We start from the raw sequence: 27857 nt of genomic DNA on the forward strand, positions 1-27857 counted from the left end.
AAATGTGCACAGGTAGGCTTTTATTACTAAATCCTATGTTATACAAAATGCATAATTGAATAACAGCTAAAAAAATAGTCCAAGAAATATGAAATACATACTTTTGAAATGATAAAAATGTAACATAAACATACAAAATGTTGCCTATATATACAATATATTCATATATATATATCACATAATGAAAACTGTAAATAAGAAATGTGTACAACAGTAGATGGCAAGGGGATTTGCGCCTGTCAGTTCCATGATGCTGACTGACGTCTTGTGCTGAGGAAATCAGTGAGCAAGTTAGTTTCCTCTCCAGTGTCCTTAAAAGGCATTTGTTCTGAAAGTCAAGAGTTTTCAAGTTCAGTGGCCAAAGCGTGAGAATTCTTTGGTCTGAAGTTGGCGGAAGAATACAGAGGGAGGGTCAGAAGCAATCAAGGCAGCTGGTATAGCCCTGCAGAGAGGGAGCTGTGACACCCACCAGGGCCTCTGTGAGGGAACTTGGAGGAGGCAGGCAGTTGGGTCTTTGTTAACCCAGACTCCCGGTCTCTGGTAGATGGGTACTCGCAGGAAGCTCTGGAATGAGTGTGAGCCTGGATGGGACATTTAGATCCTGGGACCTCCATGGTTGCTCCCTGGTCCTGACATCACTGACTGTGTGGCTTGAGAGACCTCGACCCAAGAAAGGCGGTTCAAGTAACAGTGCTGACACAGGAAGGGAGGTTGTGTGTGACCTGAGTCAGGCCCTGGGGCTGAGACGCTTGAGGCTGGGCCCTCACAGCTCCTTCAGGATGATCTGGATCTTGCCGTCCAGCTCTCCCATGTCCAGCAGGAAGGCCACGTGGTTGCTGTAATGCTGGATGATGTTGTTGTCCATGTTGACCAGGATTCTGAAAGAGAGAAGAGGGATCTGTGGTTGCAGTGTGTGGCAAGCCCCTGTATCCTGGCCCTCTGAGTAGCAAGGATGATAGCCATACTGTAGGTACCACAGTAGCTTCCTCTGACCCTCAGAACCAGACTGCAAAGTGGGCACTCCCCGTGACCGAGGATCCGCTGGAGCCCTAGTCTGCTGGTCGTACCGCGCTGGTGCCTGCTGGCAGAAGGCCTCCCTTCTGAGGAGCGGAGTGTGGGTGCTTGTGAGTGGCTGAGGAGCAACTCTGGGAGAAATGCCTGTTCTTTAGTCATTAGACTGGGGACTTGGACTCTAAGTTCAAGTTCAGGAGGCGTGGCAATCTGGGTTTAACAAAAGGGCACATGGAGCCACTCAGGGGTGCTTGCCTGAGCCAGAGGCAGGGGCCATACAACGCCTCTCCCACTTGATTCCTGTTAAGGTGAAATCTCAAGGGGATTTATACTAGACTGGAACGATACAGCCCCACCCTCAAGGCAGGGATCTGGCCAGCCCAAGAAGTAGACTTTCCATGGCTATAGACTCTGAAAGGGCCAAAACCACAGTTTATGCCAAGGGTACCCTGTAAGAGCTCCCTCCCTGATGAAAATCACTGGGAGGTGACCTGAGTTTCACTTAGTCCCTTCCCTGCTAATATTCTGAGCAGGTAATGGAATTGGGCATATACACTCAACCATCAATACATCTGTCTGTCCATCCATCTGTCCATCCTTCTATCTATACACCCATCACATCCATCCATCAACTATTCATCTGTCTACGTGAATTAAAAACCCTCATGTAATTTGCATCAGAAAATCAGCTCCATGAACTCATTTGGGGACCAGAAACTCAGGCATAACAGCAGGCAGAACCTTGTACTGCAAGGTGTGTTTTTTTTTTTTTCTGTCCAAGGTGATCTTAGCCTGGGGGCTGGAAGCTAGAGACTGCCAGAGAGCTGGGTTGGATGGGGAAGAGAGGGTGTGCTCTGGCAGCTTCAGGGTTGGGTTGTCTGTTTCTCACAGTGGCACCAGTCAGCTCTCAGGTATGAGTGCCTCCAGGGCGGTGGACCCAGGGAAGGTGGACCCCTCCCGTTAGTGACAACTGGGTCCCAAGTGGCAGGGGCTTGCCAAGAGCTATTGCTACTTCCTAGCTTCCAGCTTCATCTGCCATCATCAAGTTAAACCCCTGGCCCACTGCCAACAAAAACAGTGTCTTGGTTAATCTTTCAAGCACTCTGTGATGCCTGTAAAATTGATTTTATCTGCCTTGGTCAGGAGGACTTTGGGGAGGGTTCGTGAGAATAAACTAGGCTTGGGGTGAGACTGTCCACCTTCCTCTGATGTGGACATTTCTTGGAATGAATTTGAATTTGGAAATATGTTCTTTCAGACCTTGGTAAACATTTTTGGGCTGAGGTTTTCATAGCCACGGGGGCCGTGGAGTGATGCCCTGGTCTGTAGAGCTGGGCAAAGAGAGTAGCCAGGCTGGCCACAGATTTTGTTAGCATATTTCTTAGTAGTCAGAGGAGCCAGGAGAAGGGGTGAGGTCGAACTCTCAGGGGAGTATGCTTTAGGATGCTGATAATCCCTTTCGCTAGTCCCCAACTCAGGACCACTGCTTGGAACCCCAGCTTCTCCGTCTGTAGGAATGGGAAGATCCCACCAAACTAAAGGCCAGTAAGATGGCGTCAGGCATCACTGAGTACAGCAATTGGCCCGAGGGAAGAACTTCCACAGAGGAAGTCATTCACAATTAGTTTGTGCAGCTGCAGGATTGACGGGGAAGGCTCTGGCAAAAGAGCCAGGAGCCAGAGAGCTAAGACCCTCACTTCATGGCTCCTAGGCTTCCCATCAAATACAAAGGCTATTCCTGGCCGCTTAGCCTAGCCTGGGTGAGATTTGCCCTGCACCAGAGAGGCAGGAAGTAGGGCATGTGGGCGTGGCACTGAAGGAGCAGTGGGGCTGGGCTTGTCTGGACAAGCAGACAGTAAGTAGATTCTACCCCAGTGTGTGAGCCCCTGTATGAAACCGAAACTTGGTGGGAGGTGGAGGATGGGGGTGGGGTGGAGTGGGGGGAAGACCCCACACACTGACAAAACCCTCTAGATTCTCATGCAACCCAAACCAAAGGGGTCCTTTTCTACATCCCAGCCTTCTGCGCGGGAGGCTAGAGTAGGTTAAGGTGAGCTGGCCTGGGGTGGGTTTTATCCTTCCAGGCCTTCTCAGTGGGAGAATGCACAGACCACGGCGTGGGCCCTGTGCAGGTGCAGCTGGAGTTAGATTGTCTAGCAGGGTCCGCTGTGCTTTAAGCAGTGCAGCTGGAGGACGGGCAAGTCCGGGACTGTATGGCTGCTTCTCTCCTGCCTCCTCCAGCCTGTAGGTGGAAGAGGCCCTTGGAGCTCCTTTGACTGGGATCTTCAACTCAACCCCCAATTACATTCCCACTTGGGCTCAAGGCAGTTGCCCCTTCCCGTCACTTTCTGCCTGGGGTGGCTTTGCTGGGCCTTCTCACCTCACCGTGTCTTTGCTCACAGCTGCCATTCCTGCTTATCATCCCTGAGCCTCAGTTTCCCTGTAAGATGTGGGTCATGTTATCTACCTGCCAGTGTGACTGGGAGGGTTAGATGATAGGCTCGGCCTGAGGTCTGATATATGAGAGTCATGTGAATGGTTGTTGCTACAGTGAATAATAATAATAATAATAACAATAATACTTTGTTCTCCAGTGGTTTGGGGACTTGAACTTGGGTCCTCCAGTGAGTGACCTTGTACTTTCTATGTCAGTAGGTCACTTGTGAGAAGATCCTTGAACCGCCCCCTACTCTCATCCTTGTTGCCTAGGAACAGTGTCTGGTTTCTGCAGGTGGAGAGGCGACCATGGCCTTAGCCTGACTGGGGGCCACTCCACACCCACTGAGCATACTCTCTGCATCCCACCAGGGTGCACTCAGCCTTGGCAGTTCTGAGGAGCCACAGACAGGAGGGTTGAAGGGGCACTCACCCTCGCTTGCATTTCTTGTAGACTTTGCAAATATTCTCCTCTGGGAGACCATACTTCTCGGAGATCTGGAAGGAAACAGTAGGGTTTCACTGCCTGCAGCCATAACTGGATTTAGACAAACTTTTTAACACTGCTTTTTACTCGGTGCTGTCAAAGTCATATATATCAGCATTGTGGGAAAATGAAGAGAACCACAGTGATCCTATTTCCCTAGGCGAGCACTACTGGCTTCTGAGTGTATACCTTCCCCTTGGTGGACCGTGTGTACGCCTACGTTTATACCATACATCCACACATGGGGGTTTGATATCATTTTGCATTGTCTTATGATAAGCTGTAGCATAATAAATACTTAGCAAACTGCATTTTAGTGTCTATAATATGTCTGCTGTTTCCCCTGGTTCTCACCTAGCGCCTGACATTTGGATCTATGCTTAAGGATCTGTTTGTCACTGGCTGGGGACCCTGTGCAAACTCTTTGTGGCAACAGCAAGAATGTCCACCCCAGAGGACTAGATGTAATATATCCAGGACAGATCCTGCCATGTACCAAAGCCCCCATGAGTGGACTCTGTCACTGTCTTGGGAGCAATGGGCATGCTGCTGGCCCTGCTGTGAGGTGGGGTAACCCCATGTTTCCGCTTCTGGGCAGGAGTGAGTAATTGTAGCCGATGGTGGAGGCACGCCAAGCTCCAAGTGCCCAAGCCTGGCTGGGTGCCTAAAAGCCCATTATGTCCACGTGGGAGCTTCCTCTACAGACGAGGCCACTTTGTCTCTGAGTTTGACTGAGCCCAGGCGAGTGGTCCCTGCAGGGTTTTTCCATTGTTGCTTGAGACAGGGTCTCTCCACACTGTCCTGGCCATCCTGGAACTCACTGTGTAGACCAGGCTGGCCTTGAACTTACAGAGATCCACCTGCTTCTGCTTCTGGAATGTTGGGGTTAAAGGTGTGCTCCACCACACCCTGAGAATTGTAGAACTTTGAACAGCATTCCCACGTCTTTTACAGTTTCACTTTTGTGAAATGGGTGTGGTGCTAGGTTGGATGCACACAAAATGACTCTGAAAGGACTAGTCTGGCCCACTGTCAGAGTCAAATACCGGTGCCTCGTGGAACTGGCAGTCTTGAAGCTGCAGCCATGCCCAGGCCTGGGACACCAGTGGCAGGTGGTCCTCTGGGCATCACTGACAGAGGATCGGGTTCAGTGTCCTGGGTAGACTGATAGAGATCTCTCCAAACTAGAAATGTCCCTAGATTTTATTTGAATGGCGGTGTCACTGGAAGCTGCTAGGGAACAGAGGTCAAGTCTGTCTATGGAAGACTTTGGGAACAGATTGGATAGAGGTAGCGAGGGCTATCGGAAAAGTGGCAAGTTCTCCACCTCTGGAAACAGAGAAGTTAAGAGTGGGTAGAGATGAGGCTAATACTGTAAACTGCAGCTTAGCCCAAAGATTCTGTCTCTATTCATATTTGTTGTTGACTTTTCTGTGAGCCCAATTTCCTGGGGCTGATGCCAAGCAGGCTGAAAATATGTTGTAAGAACAGGACAGCCCAGAGGGCAGAGAATTTGGGCTGGACTGGCACTTTGCCAAGTCTCTGACCTCTTGGAGTGATGGGTTGCAAAACAGTACCCAGTAGAGAAAGGGGGGAAGCAGGCACTTGTGGTAGACGTAACAAAATGCCTGGCGTGTGAGCCTCCACCAAGCAGCCCATGAAGGTAGCTAAAGGTCTGCCAGCTACAGGTGCTGAGCTAAGAGGTTCTGCCCTCAAATCCAAGGCCCTGGTGACCCTGGAGGCCAGAGATGCCATACATTTGTCCAAACTGGGCTGTTCTGCCAGCTCACAGGTGACTGGGGGTTGGGGAAGGTCTCCTTGCCCAGATACAGTCCCACCCTCAGCCACCCCCAAGTCCTGTAAGCAGGAGGAATGAGGCCCCCTGGGAGGGAAAAATGAATGTCTCTGGGCCCAGCCTTTTTGTGTGTGTGGGTTTCATTCCCATTAAAACAGAAACAGGTTTGCAAAGCCAACAAAAGCCCTGGCCTGTCAGACAGCAGCCATCAGATTAAGGAGGATTTATGGTGTGTGTGACTCTCAGGGTGGAGCAGGGTTCCTAAGGGGTGATAAGACCTGGAGGCATACCCCCTAGCAGGGCACTGGCCCCCTGCTGAGGGGTTGAAAAAGTAGCCCACCAGAGCCCCTCTGTGGGAAGTGAGGGACCTTACCGCATTCCTTAGCCCCTTCAGGTCCGGAGTCTTCAACATGAGCGCATCAAACACCTCCTCTGTCTCCCTCCGCACATACAACAGAACTGAAAACCAAGGGCGACAGAGAGGACACTGAGCCGGAAGGATCTCATGGGATGGAGACGGGTCTTAAAAGGCATGACCTTAATGTAAGGGGCAAGCTTTTTTCTAGCCCTTTCTAGACTGTCCATACTTTGCCGGGGGTGTCTGAATCTTGGGTCTGGTTCTACTACCTGGCAGCTAGTTACCTTGACTAGGGGGTTTCAACACCGCTGAACCTTTTTTGTATGTAAATGGGTGTTCTTGCTCCCTACTTCAGAGCTGCTTCTGGAATCAGGGACAATATTCAGAAACCCTCCAAGTCCATGGCTAAGCTTGGTTCCTGGGTGCTGGTGGCTCTCCCCTGGTCATCAAAGCCTCCAGGGACTTCTATGTCCTACCCCCCAGATCACAGACTTAAGGATGTCAAAGCCAGACAGCCAGACATGGGAGCCCACCCTACTCTAATCCACTTAGAGAAACGTGGGCCTCGCCCAGCCCAACAAGCTTGTTGCCTGCACTAGCTGCATAGCTGGGATAGCCATGCCCAAACAGGGTAAAAGCCACAGATGTCCTCCATCTCTTTGGCCATCATCTATTCAAGCTCTGGCGTGCTCTCAGCCACCCCCAAATCTTGGCTTAAATGCACTCCAAGGTGTGAATAAGGCTTGAGTGGGAGACTTCAGGGAAAACCTCATGGGGTGCGTGGGGGCTTCCGGGAAGGCTCCTGGGGGGGCATTTGGAAGGGCTCTGAGAGACCCCGAGGGCTCAGACTACCTCTCTGAAGGTCATCTTCCTTGGCCTGTTTGGAGGGAAGAGGCTCAAACTCCTCGGCGAAGGGTGAGCAGGTACGCTTCAGAGGCAGCCTGTGGGGACAGCAGAGAGGGGCTAGTGAGGACAGCTGCCCCTCCAGGGATCCCTGGGACAGGGAAGACCCCAGGAAGGGATAACAAAGAATCAGAATAGAGGTGACGTCCTAAGCCTGGGAGCAGGTCAAGCTGGGTCAGACCCCAGCCCTGCCACTTGTCGGCAGCATGCTGGACCAGGTCCCGTCTTTAACCTCAGGTGGTACATTTGACCATGGAGAGAGCTGACACGCTATAGGAGGTGGTCTGACTTTCATGGCCTTAGCCCCGCCCACATTTATCTTCTAGAAGGAGCAAGCCATGGAGAGGTAGAGCCAAGAAAGGAGTGGGTACAGTGGGGCCTGGAGGAAGACCAGCTTTGGTTCAAGTCCTGCCTCTGCTACTTATCAGCTGGGTGGCTGTGAGTGAGCTGCGTTACTTTACCAGACCCTAGTTTCCTCATTAGAGGAGAGCCTTGACTCCACCTTTCCGACCTGCCAGGGCTGGTCTAAGGTGATGAGAGAGAGTTTGGAGCGAAAGCCCCATGTGGAACGTTCGTGCTGTTTACAGAGAGAAAGGGATTCCCACAGATGGCCTGAGAGCAAAGCCAGCTGTGGCCCACACTCACGCTGCCCTGCCCTCCTTCCTGCCTTGCCCTCCAAATATTCGGGGTCCCCAAAGGCTGCTGGAGCAGAGGCTGTGACCAACATGGAAAGGCATGGGTGACTGTGGCCTCTGGAGGTGATGTGTTGGGGAGGGGGGCATCCAACAGAGCTCTGCTCTGTGTTCCTCGACTATGTAGCCCCATCTCAGAGGCCTTTCTTTGCCTTTTATTTTTTACAAGCAGGTGTCTCGCCAGAGATCTGCCAACTTTCTGTGTAAGGCAAGCCCATAAAAACCCAGGCGGTTTCAGTGGGAAGGGGAAGATCTAGGCCTAACTCCCGGTGACAGGGGAAGGGCAAGAGGCAATGGGCTCAGAGAAGGACAGAACCCTGGCTGCTTTTCTTGTACCTGTCAGAGCTGCTGTGTCCTGCTGAGGGGACAACCTGCAGCAAAAAGAAAAGACATTTATGGTCAGGCACAAGGAGAAAGAGTAGAGCATCTGGGGAGGGAAGGGGGATGGGTACCATGCTAGGACCTTCCCTGAGTGTTCTGCCCAGAGGAATCCCTAAGTGAGTTGGGGGTCTCAAGTCAGGAAGAACTGTCCAGCTAAGGCTGCTGAGTCAGGGACTCAGGGACACAGTGGAACTGCTCCAGTACCACTGGCAGAGTGTAAGCCAGCCTGATGCCAGCAAACCCGGAGGCCAGGGGCTGCAGCTGGGGACCAGTGATAACGGGAAGATGGAGTTAAAGCAATGCCCCTGAGCCCACTGCATTTTTGACATTACTGCTGCTCACTGTCCGGTGGGCACCATAATAGGCCCAGAGAGGGCAGGAGATGGCTCAGGGCCACACGTCACTCTGTTCCTTTCCTCCATGTGAGCTCGAGCTCGGCTGGTTTGATAGATAGGTCCTCCTGCATACCCACATGGTCACTGGTCATTTCTGAACCCCTCACAGTTCAACAGAGACAGCTTTCTTTTAGCTTATAAATAGCAGGCCCTGGAGACACGCTAATGGGCAATCAGGGTGGTGGCAGGTAAAGCCCCCAGTAGGGTGCTTAGGCAGGCCCTCCCGGATCCAGAGCTCCCTCCTAGTCCCCCTTCCACCTGCCCTGCCCTCACCCCTCCTGGGCGCTGTAGGCTGGAGAAGTGCAGGTTGGGAATAAACAGCACAGGCTGGGTCTCTAGGTCAGCTTCGGGCCGCAGGTATGTGGTCTCATTGCCCCTGAAGCCTGACAGCAGGCAACCCTTGATGCCTGCTGGGAAAAAGAAGCCATTGAGTCCCAAGGTCCCTTCCACACAACCCCTGACCAGCCTCTCTAGCCTCCATCCCTTTGGGCCACCCCAGGTGGCCCCATCCACTGACCGTTGTTATTGGAGTCGGGGCACTTGACCTTCCTTCGGAACTGCTTCCGTTCATCATCCCGCATTTTCCTCTCTGCCCCCTGGAAAGAGAGGTGGTGCTCACTGAGGGCCAAGGGAGGGGCTGGCCGTGCCCACCGCTGCTGGTTTGCCTCATAAATGTGGGTCCGGTCACAGGGAAAGTGGGGAATGGGGAGGTACCAGCATGTGGCTCAGCCTCCTCAAAGTCAGCTCAGGCCATGAGAGAGATGGAGAAGGGAGCTTAAAGAGACAATGAAGGGCTTGGGAAGGAGAGGAGGCGAGCTGGGGGTGGGAGGGGGGGGCAAGAGGGAGAGATAAGCAGGAATGGGGAGCACTGTGGAGAAAAAGGAGTCACTGAGCCAGACTTACAGGCTCCTGAAGGGAGGGGACAGAAATGTGGACACAGATACAGAGAGGAAGACATGGGACAAGCACATGGAGAGGAAGAGACCGAGAGGGACAGGCTTCTCAGAGGAACAGGTGGTGTCATCATCCCCCACCCCCAACACACACCTTATCACAGAAGATCTTGATCTGGCAGACGGCTCGGTGTACCAGGCGCTCAGTGCCTGTTCCACAGTCATAGGTATCAATTTGCAAGTTCAGGGGGACACCCTTCACCCCCTTCTGTGAGGAGAAGTCTGTGCTCAGACAGTTGACCCCGATGAACACCTAGGGACAGAGTGAGGAGCCGGATAAGTTGCGTACTCAGATCTGTGTGTTCAGTGAATACCCTTCGGCCATCTTGGGCTCTGAAGGCAAGTATCACTACCCCCCTTCCCTTTCACAGATGGGAAGGGGGTGCTGGTGAGTCAGCTGGGAGGGCACTAAGGGTCCTTGGAGGACTAGATCTAAAGGTTTACTTCTCTGCAGCTTGGAGCGAGTTAGGGACACAGCTTTCCTGCTAAGCCATGCACCCAGAACAGGACACCGCCCCTTCACCCTAAAGACCAATTACAGGGATCCTAGCATTTCCCATTCAGGTTGTCCCATGCCATTTGTGGCCAGTGGCCACCCGGATTATCTCTAGTCTACGGCTCTGGAGGTTGATTGGAGAAAGAATCGTTGCTGCCCATTCCCTAGGGAGTCGGGGTACATGAACCTGGAGCTGGACCCCACTGATCAACAGTGGGAAGTGTGCCAGTTTGTGGCTTGGGCAGACTCTGTCTCATCTATAGATGAGGATGGGTAATGTATTTTGTGAGGCTGGGAGAGCTCGCACTTTCTCCTGTCAAGCAAGGCTATTCTGGTGAGGGGATGGTTCAAAGTCTACCTACAGCCTGTGTTTTCTCAAGGACAGCCCGGGGCCTGTCTCAACCTTGGCAGGCTGGGGGCCAGACCCTGCTGCTCCAGTCTGGCCTTTGTCTCTGGGACATTTCCCTTGGAAAAAGCCCTGACCTGAAAGGTGGGGATGGGAGGAGGCATCTCCACAGACCCCCTTCAGTCACAGGGTTTGGGGGAGCTCCCCTCACCCAACCCAGCTGTGTTACAGCTTCCACCGGCTCCCATCTAGCACTGAGACCCAAGCCTGGGGGAATGAAGGCCGTGAGAAAAGTCCCCACTGAAACCCACCCCCCCTTCCCATGAAACTTTCCCACCTCCCTGGCCCACCCCCCTTCCCAAGAAACTCTCCCACCTCCCATGACTGGCAGGCTCCTCCTCTAGCCCCTAGCTCTGTTTGAATAACAACCCCAGCTAGGCCCTGCCTGTCTCCATATCTTCTCTATGTCCCCCCAGGGGAAAAAGGGGTCCACAGATGCCTTTGGGATGAGAGGTCCCAGGCCCAGTGGGTGTGGTGAGCCTGCTCTGGGTGTGAAAGGACAGACTGGAGAGAGATCGCCGGAACCCTATCCTGAGGGCCAGGCTGGTGCCCTTTCCACAGCACAGCTCTCTGCACAGAAAAGCTTTAAGTGCCTAGCTGGGAATGGGCTCAGGCACCTGGGTGGGAAGAATGCTTGGGGTTCAAGCTCCCATGAAGGAAGCCAGTAGGGCTCCCTCTCCCTGGCTTCTCACTTGACAGACCCCGTGGCTGTGTCTTGTTCTAGCCTCTTAGATGTGGGAATGGGAGCTCACCGCTGCCCACAGTCTCTAAGAATCTGACGTCTGGGATCAAGCCCTCCCCTGCCCCTTTAGAGCCAGCATTCTCCCAAGGCCTTGGAGCCCCTTCCTGTGAGGCTCAGTTATCTCATCTGATGAAGAGACAGGCTGAGTTGATTACCTGACAACTGTCAAGGTCACATGATCCCCACTACAACCAGTTAGTTGGGGCTATGAGCTTAAGAAAGTGGCATGGCTTCGGAGTGGAAGGGCTGGGTGCAGCCCAGCTTGTTGGCCCGTGATGCCTGTGACTGCCACCACCCCTTGGAGGCTCATCACCATGGACAGCACCACCCTGAGGCCCCTCAAGCCCCTCCCAGACGTGGTCACTGGTCATTCCACCCAAGCCCACACTGACCTTGGCCTCCTCGTTGACATTCCACACGAAGGATAGCGCGTTGTAGGCTACCTCCTCGATGTGCTGAACGGTGTTGAAGTTCTCTTTACAGTCGGCTGCAATTGCAAGAGACCATTAGGTCAGCGGGAAAGAGACGAGGATGCTGCGGGGAGGGGACGCTGTGAACCGCACCTTACTCCAGGCAAGGCCATGCGCCTGACCCCCCCAGCTGTGCTATAGAGGTTCCCCTGAGGGGTGTGAAACTGAAGATCTCTTAGGTAGTGCATCAGGGACAGCATAGCAAGGGCAGCAGGGGTTGGAGTCGGGGTCCTGTCATTTACGCGACCCTGATACACCACACACCTCGGTAAATCCTCCTCACTCTCTGAAGAGTGAGTTTACACAGGAGGAAAGTAGGGCTCAGAGAGGCTGGGTTTCTTGCTCGAGGTCACACAGCTAAGGAAAGCTCGAGCAAGGAGCCTCTCAGCCAAGTCCTTAAATCGTTTCCTACTTCTACACAGCCAGGCAGCTGGCCACCATTGACAATTAGATAAAAGTAAGTATAGGAAGGGAGGGTACATATCATTAGGGCAGGAAGGAAAGAATGGAGCCATGTGGGAGTGTTCCAGGGACAAGGGTCCCAGTCTACAGCCACCCCTCTTTTCTTTTCTTTTTTTTTTTTTTTGACAGTGTAGCCCCAGACTGGCTTTGAACTCTGTAGTCAAGACGACCTTAAACTTCTACTTCTCAAGTGCAAGAACAACAAGTCTGTGGATACAATCCAGGGCTTCCTACATGCTAGGTAAGCTGAGCTACCAGGTCAGTCCCACCGCTATTCCCCACGGTGGCCAACATCACCGGGCCTATTCACCGGCACCATCCGGGTCCCCATGTCCTGTCTATCCCAGAGCAAAGCAGGAAAGAGGGGCTGCTGCGCCCATCAGAGGATGCTGTCTCCTGCACTGTGCCCTCAGGAGAGGGAAGGGGTGCAGGGGGAAGGGCACGGGGTTCATGCTCACCCACGTCGATGACTCGCTGCTTGGCGGTGGGCTGCCGGGAATGCCAGTGCCTCCAGAAGCGCAACTGCTCTACCGGGACCTTGTCGTTATCGAACACGACCATCACCACGCTCTGCAAGTGCAGTGGCCATGTCACCCTGGTCTGAAGGCCCAGGCGCCAGGCTCTCTTCTCCCAGAGCATGGCAAGTGTTCCCCCAGCAGAGGCTCACCAGCACCCCTCCCCAAGCTGCCCCACACACCTTGACTTTGCTGGAGGACAGAGCGAGGCCTTTACCTCCCGCTGGGGTGCGCAGGGTGACGGGGTAGAACTGACCCTTGTTGAGGTAGGCCATGGGCGACTCGCCTGCTTTGATGTGAATGGCTTTGGGGGAGCCCAGGGTGTACTCAAAGTCACTGTGGAGAGCAGGAGGGTGGTGAGGCAGGCTCCAAGCAGGGGCGTCCTGGGAGCATAGGGCAGGGACCTGGGTCTGTGGCGGGCTTGCTGTGTGACCTGCCGTTTTCCTGTCCTGGGAGGGTCTATTTAATAGCTCTGTTGGGTCACATTCTAGTTGAATAAAGGAGGTCCAGAGATAACTAGAGAGAGGCAGAGTGGGGACAAAGCCATGGAGGACTAAGGACAACCAAGCCTCGGTTTTCTTTGTACCGGGAGGGTTGAGACATGGTCTTACTATGTAGTTCAAATTTGCCAGGAACTAAATATATAGTCCAGGCTGGTCTCAAACTCACTATGAAGCCCACATTGACTTCATACTCACAGCAATCCTCTTGTTTCTGCCTCTCAAGGGATGAGGCTATAGGTATGTTTCTTTCTAACGGGGTGCTGAGCTTAGAGCCCCCTGCCCAGAAACAGGCTATGAATGCCCAGTATGTTCTACGGATACTTTGGAGCTGTCTTCAGCATTCTGCCCAAATGACCAAAGGTCCCAGGAAATCAAGTTACCTCTTGAGGCTAGGATAATCCTCTGGACATGGGGGTTCCGGGGATGTTTTCAGGATATCGGGGAAGAGCAGTGACTACGGAGAAACACAAGAGAATAAATGAGCACATTCAGGTCGCAGGGGCTCAGCCCAGGGCTGCACATACGCGGCCATGCAGGCTGTGTTGTGTACAACAGCATGTGGCAGCCCAGTCTTAGGCCTAGAACTTTCTCCCGTCGATCGCACAGCTCTGACCTTCGTACTGTCTTCTCTCCTTATGTGCGTGTACACATATACCAGGGAGCTGGGAGGGGCTCAGGGCAGACCCTCACCTCCTGTGGGTCATCTTTGAAGGTGCTGTCTGGCTGCCAGCGCTGTGTGGGTGGAACCCCATGAATGCTCTCGAATAGTGAGTTGAGGGAGCCGTTGTCGTATATCTCACTGGTGGGCAAGAGGTAGCTGTCCATGGAGCTGGCTTCCAGTTTGCTTGGACCTGGGGGGAGGGTAGCGGTCTTGCCGGGGGTCTGTACGGCCCCTTCCAAGCCTATTAGGTTGTTCTTCTTGAGGTGGTCTGTGTAGTCTGGGCTTCCGGACACGTTCTCTGTCAAAAATTTCATGAGGTGCGTGGGGCTCTCGAGGGGGGCAAGATCTGGCTCATAGTCCATGCTGTGGTAGAACCTGGGGGGAAAGATGGCAGAAGTGAGCACACGCCTTCTCCACAGGCTGGATGGATGAGGTGACCCTGGGGAAGGTTTAGGCCCTCCCAGCATGTGAGAAGCTAGATTCTAAGCAGGACTCTGGAGCCACAGACCACCTCAAGAAGAACACCTAATAGGCGTGGATGCCAGGCAAAGGCCAGAGGCTGGGGAGAGACTCACAGGTGTCAGCTGACCTCTTGGAGGAGGGTTTGGAGCCTGGGCAGGAAAGCTGCCTCTGAGGCTGTTCCAGCTGTGGCTTTGAAGTGTGTTTTCAGTAAACGCCAGCCCACGTGGTATGGGTATCTGGGATCTGGTGTGTGCGCATGCGCATGTGCGTGTGTATGTTTATATGTGTTAAAGCACAGTTTTATTATAACTTAGCAAAACTCTTCTGTTGATATCATCAAATTCTTTTTTTTTTTTTTGAGATGGGGTCTTACATAGCCCAGGCTAGCCTTAAATTCACTTAGTAGCTGACGATTACCTTGAATTCCTGATTCTCCAATCTCCACCTCTCAAATGCAGAGATGGCAGGCATGAAGTCCTACACTAATGTATCTGGTTTTATATGGTGCTGGGCATTGAACCCAGGGCCTCATGCATGGTACACAAGCACTCTACCCACTGCGATGCACTACCAGCTAGATAGTAGTTGTTCTGAAGCCTCCCTATTGCACCAACATAAAGACAGGTAGACTGCAGTCTGGATTGTACACTGTTTTCTTCTGGTCTTTGCCTCTTGAGTGCTGGTATTAAAGGTGTACACCACCACCCAACCTTTCTTCTGGTCTTAAAGGAAGTTAAAATACATGGGGTCCCAAGAGGCACTGTGGGTCCCAGCACTGCACCCCTATGCTCAACAGGCAGACCAAGGGTCCCCAACAGAGCAGAGCAGTTAACAGTCTAAAGAGGCAGAGGTGGCCTTGAGAAGCCTTACTTCTTTCCTTGATCATTCCGGCCACCGGTGCTGGAGGACAGAATCCGCTTGTCTTTGGGACCCTGGGAGGAGAAGAAAGAAAGATGGATGGGTTACTCTTGGCTGGGACCTGGCTATTCGGAGCTTCCCACCCTCCAGCGGCTGAGGCCAGGTCCTGGCGTGCTTGGGAGAAAATCAAGTAGTTGTTCAGGCTGGCTGGTGCTCCAGCCACCACTGATGCCCAGCCCCAAGCTGCAGAGTGGAAAGAGCTTCTCTGAGCTTTTGAGCTGAGAGCATGGGAGTGGGAGGCAGACCAGCTTGGCTGACTGGCCGCATTGCTTAAAGGCGCTGTGACTTTGGATAAATGACTATACCTGAGACTTGATTTCTTCAAATGTTAAATAGGGGGTTATAATGCCTGCTTCAAGAGATTCTAAAGCTATGGATTAATAGAAAATTACAGAGCCCCTTTTAAAAAGAACACTTTGTATAAGTGAGACCCTGTACAAAATGCTTTCTGATTTAACTTCTCTCACCACCCTGAGCTCCTGTCAACACCATTGCTATGCCCTAGGTGGGGAGACCGAGGGCCAGAGACTCTTCTGCAAGCAGTGCAGGGATTCCTTTCATAGATATACCACGTGTTGGCTGTGTGTCCTTGGGCAAGGTACTTAACCCCTCTGAATCTCTTATCCTCATGTGTAAAAACACAATCAGCCCTGAAGAGAACTGTAGGTGCTCAGGGCAGGGTTGAGGGGTGAAGGCACAGCCCTGGAAGCAGCCTCTTGCTCTGGGTTTTTTATTTTACAATCCAGCCTCACCCTGTAAACCCCAGGCTGGGATCTGAAGATGGATGGAGAATTCTGGCTTCCATCACGGCCTTGAGCTGGAGTAACCATTCAAATTCCCTCCTGTTGGCCTGAGCTAGACAGGATCCAGAGACTGCCAGACTGTGGGGAGATGGCAGGCAGGGGAGCCATGCTCTCTTAGGATGAGGACCAGAGACAGCCTGGGGCCTTTCCTGTCAGGAACCACATACTTTGGCCTCCCTGAGCCTCTGCAGTCATGAGGAGAATTCACCTTCCTCCCCACGTTAGGGTGGATGGACACCCCCACCTCCCACCCCTGCACAAGGTGGCTTTAATGCTCATATCCAGGACCGGTCGCCTCAACAGATCCAGGCAGATGCATTGGAGCCATCTCCCAGTGCAAGACAGCATCGCTCTCTGTGTCAGTCCAGAGACTCAGACAGGCAAAGCTGCCTGGAGCTCTGGGTTAGCAAAGCACTGAGACCTCATGGATGCTCTGTGAGGATGCAGGCTGCACTCTGTGAGCATTGCCTGGCACAGGCACCGGAGGTGGTGATGGGGTGGTGTGCTGTGAGTTCATCTTTGTGGCTGACGACAGGTTCAGAGGTGGAAGGGCACAATGCCCATGCCTGAGAACCAACAGTCACCAGAGTCAAAACCAAGGCCTCAGGGACAAGAAAAGACAGCACGGTGGCAGAGGCAGAAGGACAGAAAGACACTCAGGAAAAGGAAAGACCTGCTGCAGGTGGGTGAGGACGGTGGAGGCTAGGGTGACCCAAGGGACAGGGCAGAAAGGATGGCCAGTGGGGAAGGTAGGGATGAAGGTGCTTGGCCAAGCCAGGAATCTTTCAACCGGTATGTGCTGTCCACCAGGTGGCGGGTTATGTGGGCTCCTGGGGCTTCAGCAATGGTCATTCTGTGTGCCCACTCTCGAGGAGCTGTCTTGTAGGGAGATGGAAATGTGTGGGCACACAGTATTCAGAAGGAAAGGGGAGATGATAGGGAAGGAGCTGGTGATACAGACTGGAGATCCAGGAGAACCTCCCACTCCCTACACCATGAGAAATGGGTGGCATTTGGGCTGAGGCCCAGGCGGACAGTAGGGTTTAATCAGGAAGAGGGAGATGCCATTTGCAGAGATCCAGGGTAGAGGGGCTGCTAACCCTGATGCTCGACATCAGAGACACAAGTGGGCACATGGCCCGAGGTGGCAAGCATACCATGTAGTAGTCATAGAGGAAGCTCAGGGCTGCAACGCTCTCGTCGTCCCCGTTAACTCTCATCATGGCTTTCGTGGCGGCCGTCAAAGGGTTCTCCAGGTACGTCTTCCAGGCCTCGTCCTCATTAGTGTAGGGAAACTTCTGGAAGCTCACAGGATCATTCTTCAGCAGTCGCACGGACCTGAAACTGCAGGCAGATAAGGGGGGTCACTTGAGGATTGAGAGTTGGTAAAGTGCTTGTCACACAAGCATGGAGAGCTGAGTTTGGTCCTCAGGTTAAAAAAAAAAAAGCCAGACGCAGTCATGTGCTCTTTTAATCCCAGCATTGCGGAAGCAGGGACAGGAAGGTCCCTGGGACTCACTAGCCAGGTAGTCTAGCCTAGATGGTGAATTCCAGGTCAGTACCAGCCTCAAAAATACGCAGGATGGAGAGTGTGAGGAAAGATTGATAGAGTTGTCATCTGACCTGCACATGTGTGTACATACACATGCGCATATCATGTACACCAGCACACACACAAGCATGTGTGCAAATGTGTACACATATACATGCATTTACAAACACAAGCACACAAATGGGATTATCTCTTCTAGGTTCAGAGGGAGGTCCCCAAGACACAGCTCCTGCCACTGCCAGGAGGTGCCAGCCCTAGGAACGCGAGAATTCCTCCTCTGCCACCTTAGGCAATGAGCCTCAGATACAGATCAATGGGGCGATGAGCCTCAGATACAGACCAATGGGGCAGTGAACCTCAGTTATAGACAAATGCCAAATTGATCTGCAATGCAGAAGCTGCAGACCTGGGGTCTGATGCCCTCATTTTTGGCACAGGGACCACAGTGCTGGCCTCTGAGAAGTTCCGCAGAGTGTTCCCATGGCGCATACTGTTCACACGGAGTCATGGCAACACTCTTCCAGAAAATGAAACTTCCAGATGGTGCAGCACAGCATAACTCCCGAGGTTGTCCTGAGACCAGGAAAGGCACAGTGCCTGCAGATTATTGAATCGAGGAAAAACAGAGAAACCTTCCGGCTGCAGGAGCATGTCGAGTGAGGCGCACCCGAGTACAAGCGGCCTCGAGACAGAGGGGTGTGAAGTGGCCCCTCCTCACTGGCCCCCAAGCCTGGGGTTAGAGGAACTTACTGAATGAGCCCCTGTTCCTGCCAGGCCCCAGGCTAGGGACAAGCAGCAGATATCTGAGGGACCCTACCTTCCCTGTTCCCCTGCTGGTCAGCAGGGCTCACAGTGTTTCTCATTTATGAATAAGGATCTTAAATGTAGGGTCATGCAGACTCGGAACATTGATTCACACTTGAGAAGATGCTGAAAGCCCTGCCTGGCATATAAATGCTCAATGCACACATGCCCTGTTGGCACATAAGGAGCGCCTAATGTATGCATACCGCACCGATGTTCAAAGCTGGCTTGGAGCTAGATGCAGAGAGGCTGCTGTGTTATCGGCTTGGTCACACACGGGTCTGGGATACCACTCCTGGTCTACTGACTAAGAAATGGCCAGTCTCCGTTTTGTAGGACTATCCCTTTTCTGACCCTTTTTGTAAAATAAAATATAAAAAACAATAGGGTTGTAACTCAAAACAAAAGGACAGCGTTTTCATATGGGAGTCTTCCTGGGCTACAAGGGCCTCCAATGCTTCCCTCTGGATCCCCAAATCTTATTCCTTGATAAACAAGCCCCTCAAGTATCTTAAGCATCTACCATAGGCAGACACCATGCCAACTGTTTCTGATGGCACCTCATCTGTCACACACCACGGTCCCGAGACACAAACACCACTATCTCCTTGACAGAAGGAGAAACAGAGACTCAATCACCACCTGCTAAGAGCCTCTCAGCCAGGAAGTGCTGGTGGCTCAACTTGAACTCGGACCTCTTGCCTGGACTCCAAGTATCAGTTCACAGCCCCCACTCACCTCCTCTCCAGAAGCCTTTCCTAGTCTGGAAATTTCCCTCCTCTGGAATACACTGAACCAGTTCTCCACAAGGCGCAGAGGAATTTCTCACCCACACAAGCAGGAGGCATGAATAGGTGAGACAATAACAGAAGGGTTCCTGGGCAGGAGCTGAGAGCCCCGGAGTTCCGCTGCCTGTGCCCACTTTCGCCACCAGCTGACCTCACACTTTAAGGCTAAGAAATTTGCTCCCTGGAAGTCTTGACTGTGCATAAGGCCAGCAGAGTTTGGTGCCAAATCCTGAAGCCAGGACCTGGGCTTTGTGCTCTTTGAAAAACCATGGCCCAGTGGGTGAGGCAGAGCCCAATGCTGAAGGAGCTGCTACAGGTGCAATGGGAAAGAGCTTCCATGAAGGAATTCGCCCTTCTCGTGAGTGGCGGCTCAGAACAAAGGGGAAGCTGGGTGATACCCATCCTATGAGGTCACCCTCCTTAGGTTCTGCCCAGATTCTCAGTTGATGTCTCTGTCTAAGACAGAGAAGGGGAGAGCTAGTCAGGAAAGGACTTGTCCTTGGGCCACATTTGTGATGACCTCAGACCTTATCAGGGCGCAGCACAGAGAGCCCGGTGCACCCTGAGAAGAAGTAACCCAAGCTCATGAGTTGGGGAGCTGTGTGTTCTTGAGGAAGGAAGGTACCTAGCCTTCTCGGCCAATTTCCCCATCTGTTAGGTGGGTCTATTGAACGTTTCCCATGTGCCAGTCAGGGCTCTTCCAGGCCCTGGGAAATCAGCCAAGTCTAAGGCAGATAAGGCTTGGCTCCCATGGAACTTTTTGTCTAATTGGAGCTGACAGACTATAAACAGGCAGGTGAGTTAATTTTAGTTCGAGATAAATGCTGGGAAGAATATTAATGAGAATACAGCGCTATCACAGAGAGTCACCCCGGGTGGCTACTCTACAGCAGAGTTAATCTCTCCTGGGTTGTTAGGAGAATTACATGCATTAACATAAGAAATGTGCGTATGAGCCTGCCAACAATAATGGCACTGTAAATGGGCCCTCATCATCATCGGCACCTCGGTACTCCAGAATGAGGGCGAAGGGGAGACTGCCTGAGGTCCCTGGATGATCACAAGCCCTGGGCTGTGAACCAGCTCCAGTCAAAAGACAAGGAGACAGTGTAATAACCCCTTGCCTTGCTTTTCGAAGTCCTTATCTGGCAGAGTCTCCCAACACATATGGTGGTTATCAGTCCTACTTTAAAGACACCGAAATAGACAAGGGAGACAGGAGGTGACCTGGGAACCTGGCCTGGGAACTCCATGATAAGCTCCTTTTACACCCAGGGATGGAGGAAGGAAGCAAAACCTATGGTTTGCGTTTTTACGTGGTGTCCCATGTCTCTTAAGTACGTATTTGTCAAGGGACACTGCCGTGGTCTAGCCCCTGCCCTAGGGACAGCAGGACAGGGTTCTCCTTGTCATCATGGAGGATGAAGACAAGCCAGCCAGCCAATATTAAACACATAAAGAAAGTGGTGAAGAAGCCAGAGGCCCTGGGAGCTGCCTGAACTCTGGGGTGGTAATGATGGATGTTTATCGAGAAAGAGGCACAGGGTACAGGGAGAAGATGGGTGGGGAGGACCTGAGACCTTCCAACTGCGAACCAAGGGCCAAGGTCTCAGCCTGGCTGGCCGTACTATGTGCTGGGCATGAGGCTGGTGCTTTGCATGTATTATCTTGACTCAAGGAAGGCCGGTTGATGGGGGAGGAACCTGGAGTCCAGGATTTGATAATCCCTCTCATTTGCATAGTGTGTTGTGTTTTTTTTTTCAGCACATACCCGTCATCCACCTGTCATATCTGAGGTCCTGCAATGTGCCTGTAAGGTAGGGAGGGATGCTATGACTGGCCCAATTTGATAGCAAACACACCCATGGACAGGGCTACTGATCCGTGTTGGTACTGACACATCAGGCCTGGAACTGGGGTCTCCAGCTTGCCACATCAAGAGCCTTCACAAAGCTACCATCCCACAGCCTCCCATCCCTTCTTCTCCACCAAGGAGAGAGCTGGAAAGCTGGGCAAGAGGGAGGAGCTCCCCAGGCCTGGCTCCTTCAGGCGTGTGTGTGTGTGTGTGGCAAGGCAGGTAGATACACCTTTCCCTGGCATGGGAAGGGTACACTATCAGCTGTCTCATGTCCAATCAGCCTCATACCTTGACTTGAGCTCGCTCCACCATGGAGGAAACCGAGAGTGGAGAAGCAAGGCTTTATCCCAGCTGCGCCCTGACTCACAGTGGCTGCTGTGTTGGGACAGAACCACTTCAGATCCCCAGGGAGACTAAGTAGACGCCGCCCATTTCCTTCTGTTAGAACCCTGGCAATTCCGGGTATTGGCAGACCTTAGACATGAAGTCCCAAAGAAGTGGTAAGACCTAAAAACACACAACACACCTCAGGAGTCTTGAAGCAACCCATCCAGCTCTGAGGTCAATAACCGTACATGTTACAGGCATCTCAGTAATCTAGGAGTGCGCATTTAGCAGAATGGGAAGAAGGCCACCGCCAAAGGGGGCAGCCTCAAGCCTCACCTCTGGAAGTACCTAGATTGGGCAAGCTGGGTTCCAGTTCCCTAAGCCTAAGGAGGAAGAGTCCCAGGGGCCACCTGAGCTGGGTGTTGACACCCAGATACACCCAGTTAGTGACTTGCCAAGCCCAGCTGTGAGCCACCCAGCTTCATCAGCAGTAATCAATCACACTCCCAGTCACCCACAGGGACGCCCTGCCACGACGGCTCACAGCGGAATCATTTTTCAGCCAGCCCCACGCAAGGTGTTCCTGAGCATGACGGGGGCGCCTCAGGGTTCTGGTGCTTCCCAGCCGTCCATCTGGTTTTCTGGTTTTCGTGTTGTGAAATGTGCCTTGTCCACATGAGACAGGGGTCTCCCCAGGGGAAATGGTGGGGTACAGGACAAGAATGTGTCGTGGCTCCAGTTTGAATGAGGCAGTGTGGTTGGAGGGGTGTGCCCCAGTGCTATTTGGACCTGGGTTCCAGCCTTGCCCTTGCTGTGTGTCTTTCAGTGAGCAACCTGACATCTCTGTATCTCTGTGGGAAGATGGGAGTGAGAGCCTCATCAAAATGTGATGATAGGAACCATTCACCCGGGAACCATGAAGCACCAAGCGTCAGCTAAGGACTTTCTACTCGCGGTCTTTCATTTTCACAGAGAGTCCAGGAAGCAACACTAGTGAAAGATGCGGTGAGACAGCGGGTTGGACACGAGCACGCCATGATGCGAACTATCCCATTAGCGTCGTTGCCCCAAATGCTCGCGTTCAGCAGCCGTCCCAAGCCCACTTTCTCCTGGTCATCTCCTCCTGGCAGCCGACAGCCTTCTTGGAGATTCCAGGCTACGTGGCAAGGGCACAGGCCAGTTTCCCATCTGGATGCAGTGGGCAAGCTGACGGAGGCCAAGCCCCAGATAACAGCTGGCTGCGTTTGAATTAATTACATGCCATTTCATAATTATAGCAGAAACTTGCTTTCTGCCCTTTGAGAAACTCTCCCCAGTATGGGAATTTTTCTTTTATGCTCTATTCTCTTGGTTTCTTGTCTGATTTTTTTCTTTTTTTTTTCTTTACTGCTAAATAGAAGTGTGGAACAAAATTGAAATCTACCTGTCAATCAGAGATCAGCACCTCTTCCTTCAGTTGCTCACTGATTCATTCAACAAACATTTGCTGAGGGCTACTCTGTAGTGGACAGCATGTGCTGAGTCCTGGAGACACAGTGTCTAGTCTCCAACATCCCCCGTGTCCGTAGTTCTCAATGGCTCATTGAGATGACCCAGGGGGAATAACTCTTTACATGAATGTATATGCGTATATATGTATGTATGTGTGTATGTCTGTGTGCACACACACATGCAAGCACATGTTGCCCAACGTCACGTGTGGTCGGAGGACAGCTTGCAGGAGGCAGTCCTCTCCTTTCACCCTCTGGTTCCAGAAATTGAACTCAGGCCATTAGACTTGGTGACCAGTGCCTTAACTCACTGAGCCTTTGTAGGAAGCAGATGTACTAGAGAGGGGGAGCCAAGTCAGGTGAAGGGAAGAGAGTTGACTGATTGACACAACCAGCCCCCCCCCCCCCCCCCCCCCCCGCTCTTCTCACCCACGCTCTGAGAGGTGGTTTTTTTTTTTTTAAATCACTGTTTCATACACACAGGAAGAGCTTGTCACCAATCCACAAGCAGAGCTGTGACCCTGCAGCGTGGCGGGTGTGTGTGTGTGTGTGTGTGTGTGTGTGTGTGTGGAGGAGCGCGGGGGGGGGGGGGGGGATGGCCCTCTGGGTCTGCTGACTCAGCAGTGACGCAGCAGGTCTGTGGCCTCTTTTCTCCACACCTCCTCTACCCCGTCTTCTAGGCCAGTGGTTTTTAAAACCTGAACACACATCGGAATCACCTGGAAGGCCTGTTAAAACAAATGATGGCCAGCCCCACCCCTGGAGTTTCTGATTCAGAACATCTAGGGCAGGGCTAAGAATTTGCATATCCAAGTTCCCACGTGAGGATGAGCCAGGGACCTCATTTTTTAACTTATTTACTGTTAGTGGTGGGGCTGAGGTTGGAGCCCAGCGCCTTGGATGTGCCAGACAAATGCTCTGAGCGACGTTCTGAGAATGGTGTTCCAGGTGGGCCAAAAATAATTATTTCTTCCAGATAATAACTCTCTCTTCCCTTACCTCATTTTCAAAAGTTACGCAGGCTTGTAAAACACAAGTATATAAAATTGTGAGTCGGGTGTGGTGGTGCACACCTGTAATCCCAACCCTGGCAAAGTTGAGGCAGGAGGATCACGAGTTGAAAGCAGCCAGCCTGAGCTACTTAGTTCCAGACAGGGTACACAGAGGCACTGTCTCTTATATACACATACATACATACACACACACACACACACACACACACACACATACATACATACATAAAGAGAAACCTACAGAAAAACAAAAGGCAGGGAATCGATCTACGTCCTTATACCTAATGTCTAGGCACAGAAGTTTTGGTTCTGATTGGGATTCCCCGTGAGACCCCAGCTCTTCCAGAAGATCTTGGCTAATCAATGTCACTTGACACGCCCATTCCTCTTGCAGAACAGAGAAGGACGAAAGAGATGCGCTGATCAAGCGCTTCTTAAAGTGTCTTATGTGTAGTCGGGGGTCTCCGGGCTCAGCCACTATCCCTCTTTTTGTCTGAACCTAGCAGCACAGTACTTGTGAAGCTGGTCTGAACCACACCAGGTCGCCGCGCCTCCCAGCCCTGCGCATGCGCAACCACTGCCGTTACTACCACTACTGCCACCCTTGCCCCCGCCCCCTCTCCGCCCCGTTTTACAGCCGGAGTTTAATGAGGGCTTTTAACTTTTCATTCACCAGCCCCGTAACTCCGACTTTTAATAACACACCTCGTGCACGACAAAAATTTGCTCCTGGCAATCATGGTTTCGACCACAAAACCGCAGCGGGGCGGCGCTCCGGGTTAACTCTTTCAGCACTGTGGACTGGGGTGGCGGGGGAGGGGGAGCGCTGTGAGTCCTCAAGCCTTGGGCCTTCCTCTGTGGTCATTTTTCACTCTCTGTTCCCAATAGCAGAAGTCCCTGCACCCCCGGGGCCGTTAGATGCAGAGCTCAGGGTGTTGAGGCATGGTGCCCCCAGGATGGACCAACTGTGTACGAAAGGTGGTGACACCCCCCCCCCCCAATTCCTCAGCAGGTGTCTTGGACAGCCTTGCACACTGTAGGACACTCAGGAGAGTCCAAAGAGGCCAATGGTCACCAGGGATCTGGCTCTCAAGAGAGCCATAGTCTCCAGATTTGGCCAGGGTCTGTACCTGACAGCCCACTTAGCCAGGCCCACAGTGGGCAGTGTGCAAGTCCAGGCTGTTTTCCCTGCGGAGCCAGAAGGTCACAGCTCCAGGAACCCTCGCAGCCTGCTCTCGCCGCAGGGTATTGCTAGGCTGTGGGCTGGAAGCACCAGGGTGGCTGGCAGAGGCGCCAGGCGCTGGGCCTGACCACATGAAAGGCCGGGTGCTCACCACCCACCAGCTGCCTGGAGCTGGTTTCTGACTACAGGGCCCGTCCTTTCCAGGCCCACCTCCCACTGGAGGCCTAGGACTGGGGCTAGTGGGTCAGGTGGTGGGCCACCAGACCCCAGGGCTTCCCTGCCAGGTAGGTGTGCTGTCCACATTTTACTAGTGAGAAAACTAGAGTCAGGGAGGGCAAACCCATTCAACTTGACTTGAAGCAAATTCAAACCTGATTTTTCACCACTGCCCCAGGGCTGACAAGTTGTTCATTCTCTGAGGGCTGGAGATGGCTGCTTGGCCTAGCATGATTTTTCCAGGCAAGGTTACATCAAGACCAAAGCCATAACAGCAGTAGCAGCAGCAGCTCAGAACTTGCAAGCCAAGTATTTGGCGCAAACACACACACACACACACACATACACACACACACACACACATACACACACACACACACACACACATACACACACACACACACACACACACACACCAGCTATAGGAGCAGCTGAACCCCCAGGGTCGGCCATTGTAATCACAAATAGTACCTTCAGAGTTGACCTGCAATTACGTGCAGGTACTGGCTTCCAGGAATGGAGAAGCCTCTGCTGTCCGCTCATCTGACTTCAAACCCAAACCATTAAGGACAAGCAAAAAAATCTTCTGTTCAAATAAGCCAGCTCCAGGACACATACCCCCTAAGGAGCAACCTGAATAGATTGTCTGCAGTCTTGGCGGTTTAATTGGCACGTCTAAGTTGTGCTGGGGACGTATCTCAGGCGTGTGTATGTGTGTGTTCAAAGTTTGGGAAAATAAAAACAAGGGGGTTCAGAAATGCCCATTTCTCCATGAAGTGAGAAAGACGTTATTAGCATACTTCCTACATGGCTTTAAAGCAATCACTGTTCTAAAATCCCATAACAACTCCATAAGCACTGCTGCTTATACTGTGACATAAGTCAGAGTCTACGGGCAAGAAGTCTAGGGCTTGGGCAAAGTGACTTGCCCAACGCCACTCAGGTAATAAGAGGAGGAGTCGGGACTTGAACCCAGGTGCCAGCACAGTGCTTCTACTTTTTACTTTAGTTGGGTTCAACACTTGTACCAAGAATCCATTCAAAAATAAATCGGATGCTCGTAACGTAGTGACTGGCCAACATAGTGAGTGTAGCTAGCCGAGCCAGGCACACCTAAGAGCCAGCTGGTGGGATGAATCCTGTCTGCAGTTAGGATCTGCCAACTCTTCTGCCTGTAAGTGTTTCAGTTCCTAACCTGCCGAGGAAGAGCTCCAAGGGGAGAGAGAGAAGGGGAGGGCACAACACCACTGAGCTCTCGCATCTGCTCACCCACCTACGACAATGGGAGCAAAGGGAAGCTGATGTTCCAGAGCTCCGGCCTTTCCTACTGCTCCCTGTCCACACCCTAACCTTATCCCATCCTCTCTAAGTCTGGACCTGAAGCAGAGGCCCAGAGTGAGGTCAGCAGCAGCCAGTCGGTGGTTCTGAATCCCAGATGTGGGCAGGAATGCACCTGCCAGGCAACACAGATGACCTCACCGACAATCACTCCTCGGCTTCCCCAGCTATAGAACTACCTCTGCCTCTGGGTAAAACTGACCACATTTTACTGAACTCAGCTTCAGACCTGGCTCTTTGGTAAGTATTTTACAGCTCTCAGCACACTTAAGAATCCTACAAAAGCATTCTTGTTCCCATTTTCCAGATGAGGAAAATGAGTAAGTCAAATGACCTGTTCAAGAACAAACAACTTGGGAGGAACAGACCCTGGGATCGAACCAGCAACAGTAAGAATGTATTCAGCCTCTACACTGTAGTACCCTCTCTTGGGATTGTTCCAACTCAACAAACAAGAATCTTTAGAGAAACTCAACTCTTTGACTAAGACAACTCCGAGAACCACCTTGAAGAAGTTCCTTTTGGCAAGAGGAGAGAAAGCATCCACAGGGCTGAAGTGTCTCTGTTTTCCAACGCCCCTTCACAGTATCAAAACACCATGCCAAGAGTCACAGTTTCAGCCAGCCCTGTGTTTCCCTTCCTCGAAACTGCTCAACACGGAGAGAAAGAAAAACTATTTTCCCAGGGAAACAGCCAGCCCTAGATAGAGAGCTGAGCGTGCCTCAACACGCCAGGGCAGGATCGTCAGCCCATTCATTCACCCTTACAAATTGCCCTGTGAATCCTGGCGCCGGCCTCCCTGCTCTTCCCCTGCAGGGAACCCCAGGCAGCCTCGGCCGTGCTGGCGAGGCCGGGAGGCCAGGCATCCTCCGCTCTACTCACTCGAGTTCATTAGACATCTTCCTTCTCCGAGGTCGGGTTCCAGCGATCTTTCTCTTGGCACCCAGGCGCTGCTGCCCGCTGCTCGTCTCTAACTCTCGTCTGACACGGACATTCCCTCCCTACCCAGGAAAGTGTTTGATTTATGTTGCGCTTTGGATGTTGAGATTTTGCTGACAGTGGCTCCCCGCGGCGTTGGCGCTGATTGGCTGCTAGCACAGGTGCCGACTGCAGGTACATTGCAGCAGGTGCAGCTGTTAACGCTTGGCCCACCGGCAGGGGCGGAGCTCTGGGGGGCTGACCGGGTGGAGGTGGCCAATTCCTTCCTCGCTGAGGGGGTGAGGGGGTGGAGACAAGGGAGGAGACAAATGCCAGGAAGGAACATCGGAACTAGAGGAAAAATACAGAGACAGACAGGTACTTGGCTCAAAGGAAGTCTCCACCCGCCTCCAGCTCATATCCTGGATCCCAGAAACGTCTCCCTACAGACATCACATCTCTTTATGTTCACTGTCTCTGCCTGAGAAAGGCTCTCTGTACCCGTCTCTTTTCTCCAGAAC

At 52.5% G+C, this 27857-nt stretch overlaps 1 protein-coding gene across 2 annotated transcripts; it reads right to left on the reverse strand.

Annotated features, from left to right (window-relative positions):
* Grhl3 (grainyhead like transcription factor 3) lies at positions 1-27578 on the reverse strand. Of its 2 annotated transcripts, none has more exons than XM_075944934.1 (16): positions 27301-27578; positions 17007-17193; positions 14999-15060; positions 13696-14041; positions 13386-13459; positions 12685-12838; positions 12446-12557; positions 11448-11542; positions 9506-9664; positions 8976-9054; positions 8732-8865; positions 8019-8053; positions 6940-7028; positions 6103-6188; positions 3881-3945; positions 1-878 (listed from the first exon to the last, which is right to left on the reverse strand). In XM_075944934.1, exons 1-16 carry the CDS (start codon positions 27315-27317, stop codon positions 764-766), a joined length of 1809 nt encoding a protein of 602 aa, XP_075801049.1. In that variant the 5' UTR covers positions 27318-27578; the 3' UTR covers positions 1-763. The 2 variants fall into 2 exon arrangements, with proteins under 2 accessions (XP_075801049.1, XP_075801048.1); XM_075944933.1 differs by having other exon boundaries at positions 656-878; positions 8732-8868; positions 27301-27457.
* Between the last annotated feature and the right edge of the window lie 279 nt (positions 27579-27857).

This window comes from Microtus pennsylvanicus, chromosome 13 (assembly GCF_037038515.1).
Source record: "Microtus pennsylvanicus isolate mMicPen1 chromosome 13, mMicPen1.hap1, whole genome shotgun sequence".
Classification (NCBI taxonomy): domain Eukaryota; kingdom Metazoa; phylum Chordata; class Mammalia; order Rodentia; family Cricetidae; genus Microtus; species Microtus pennsylvanicus.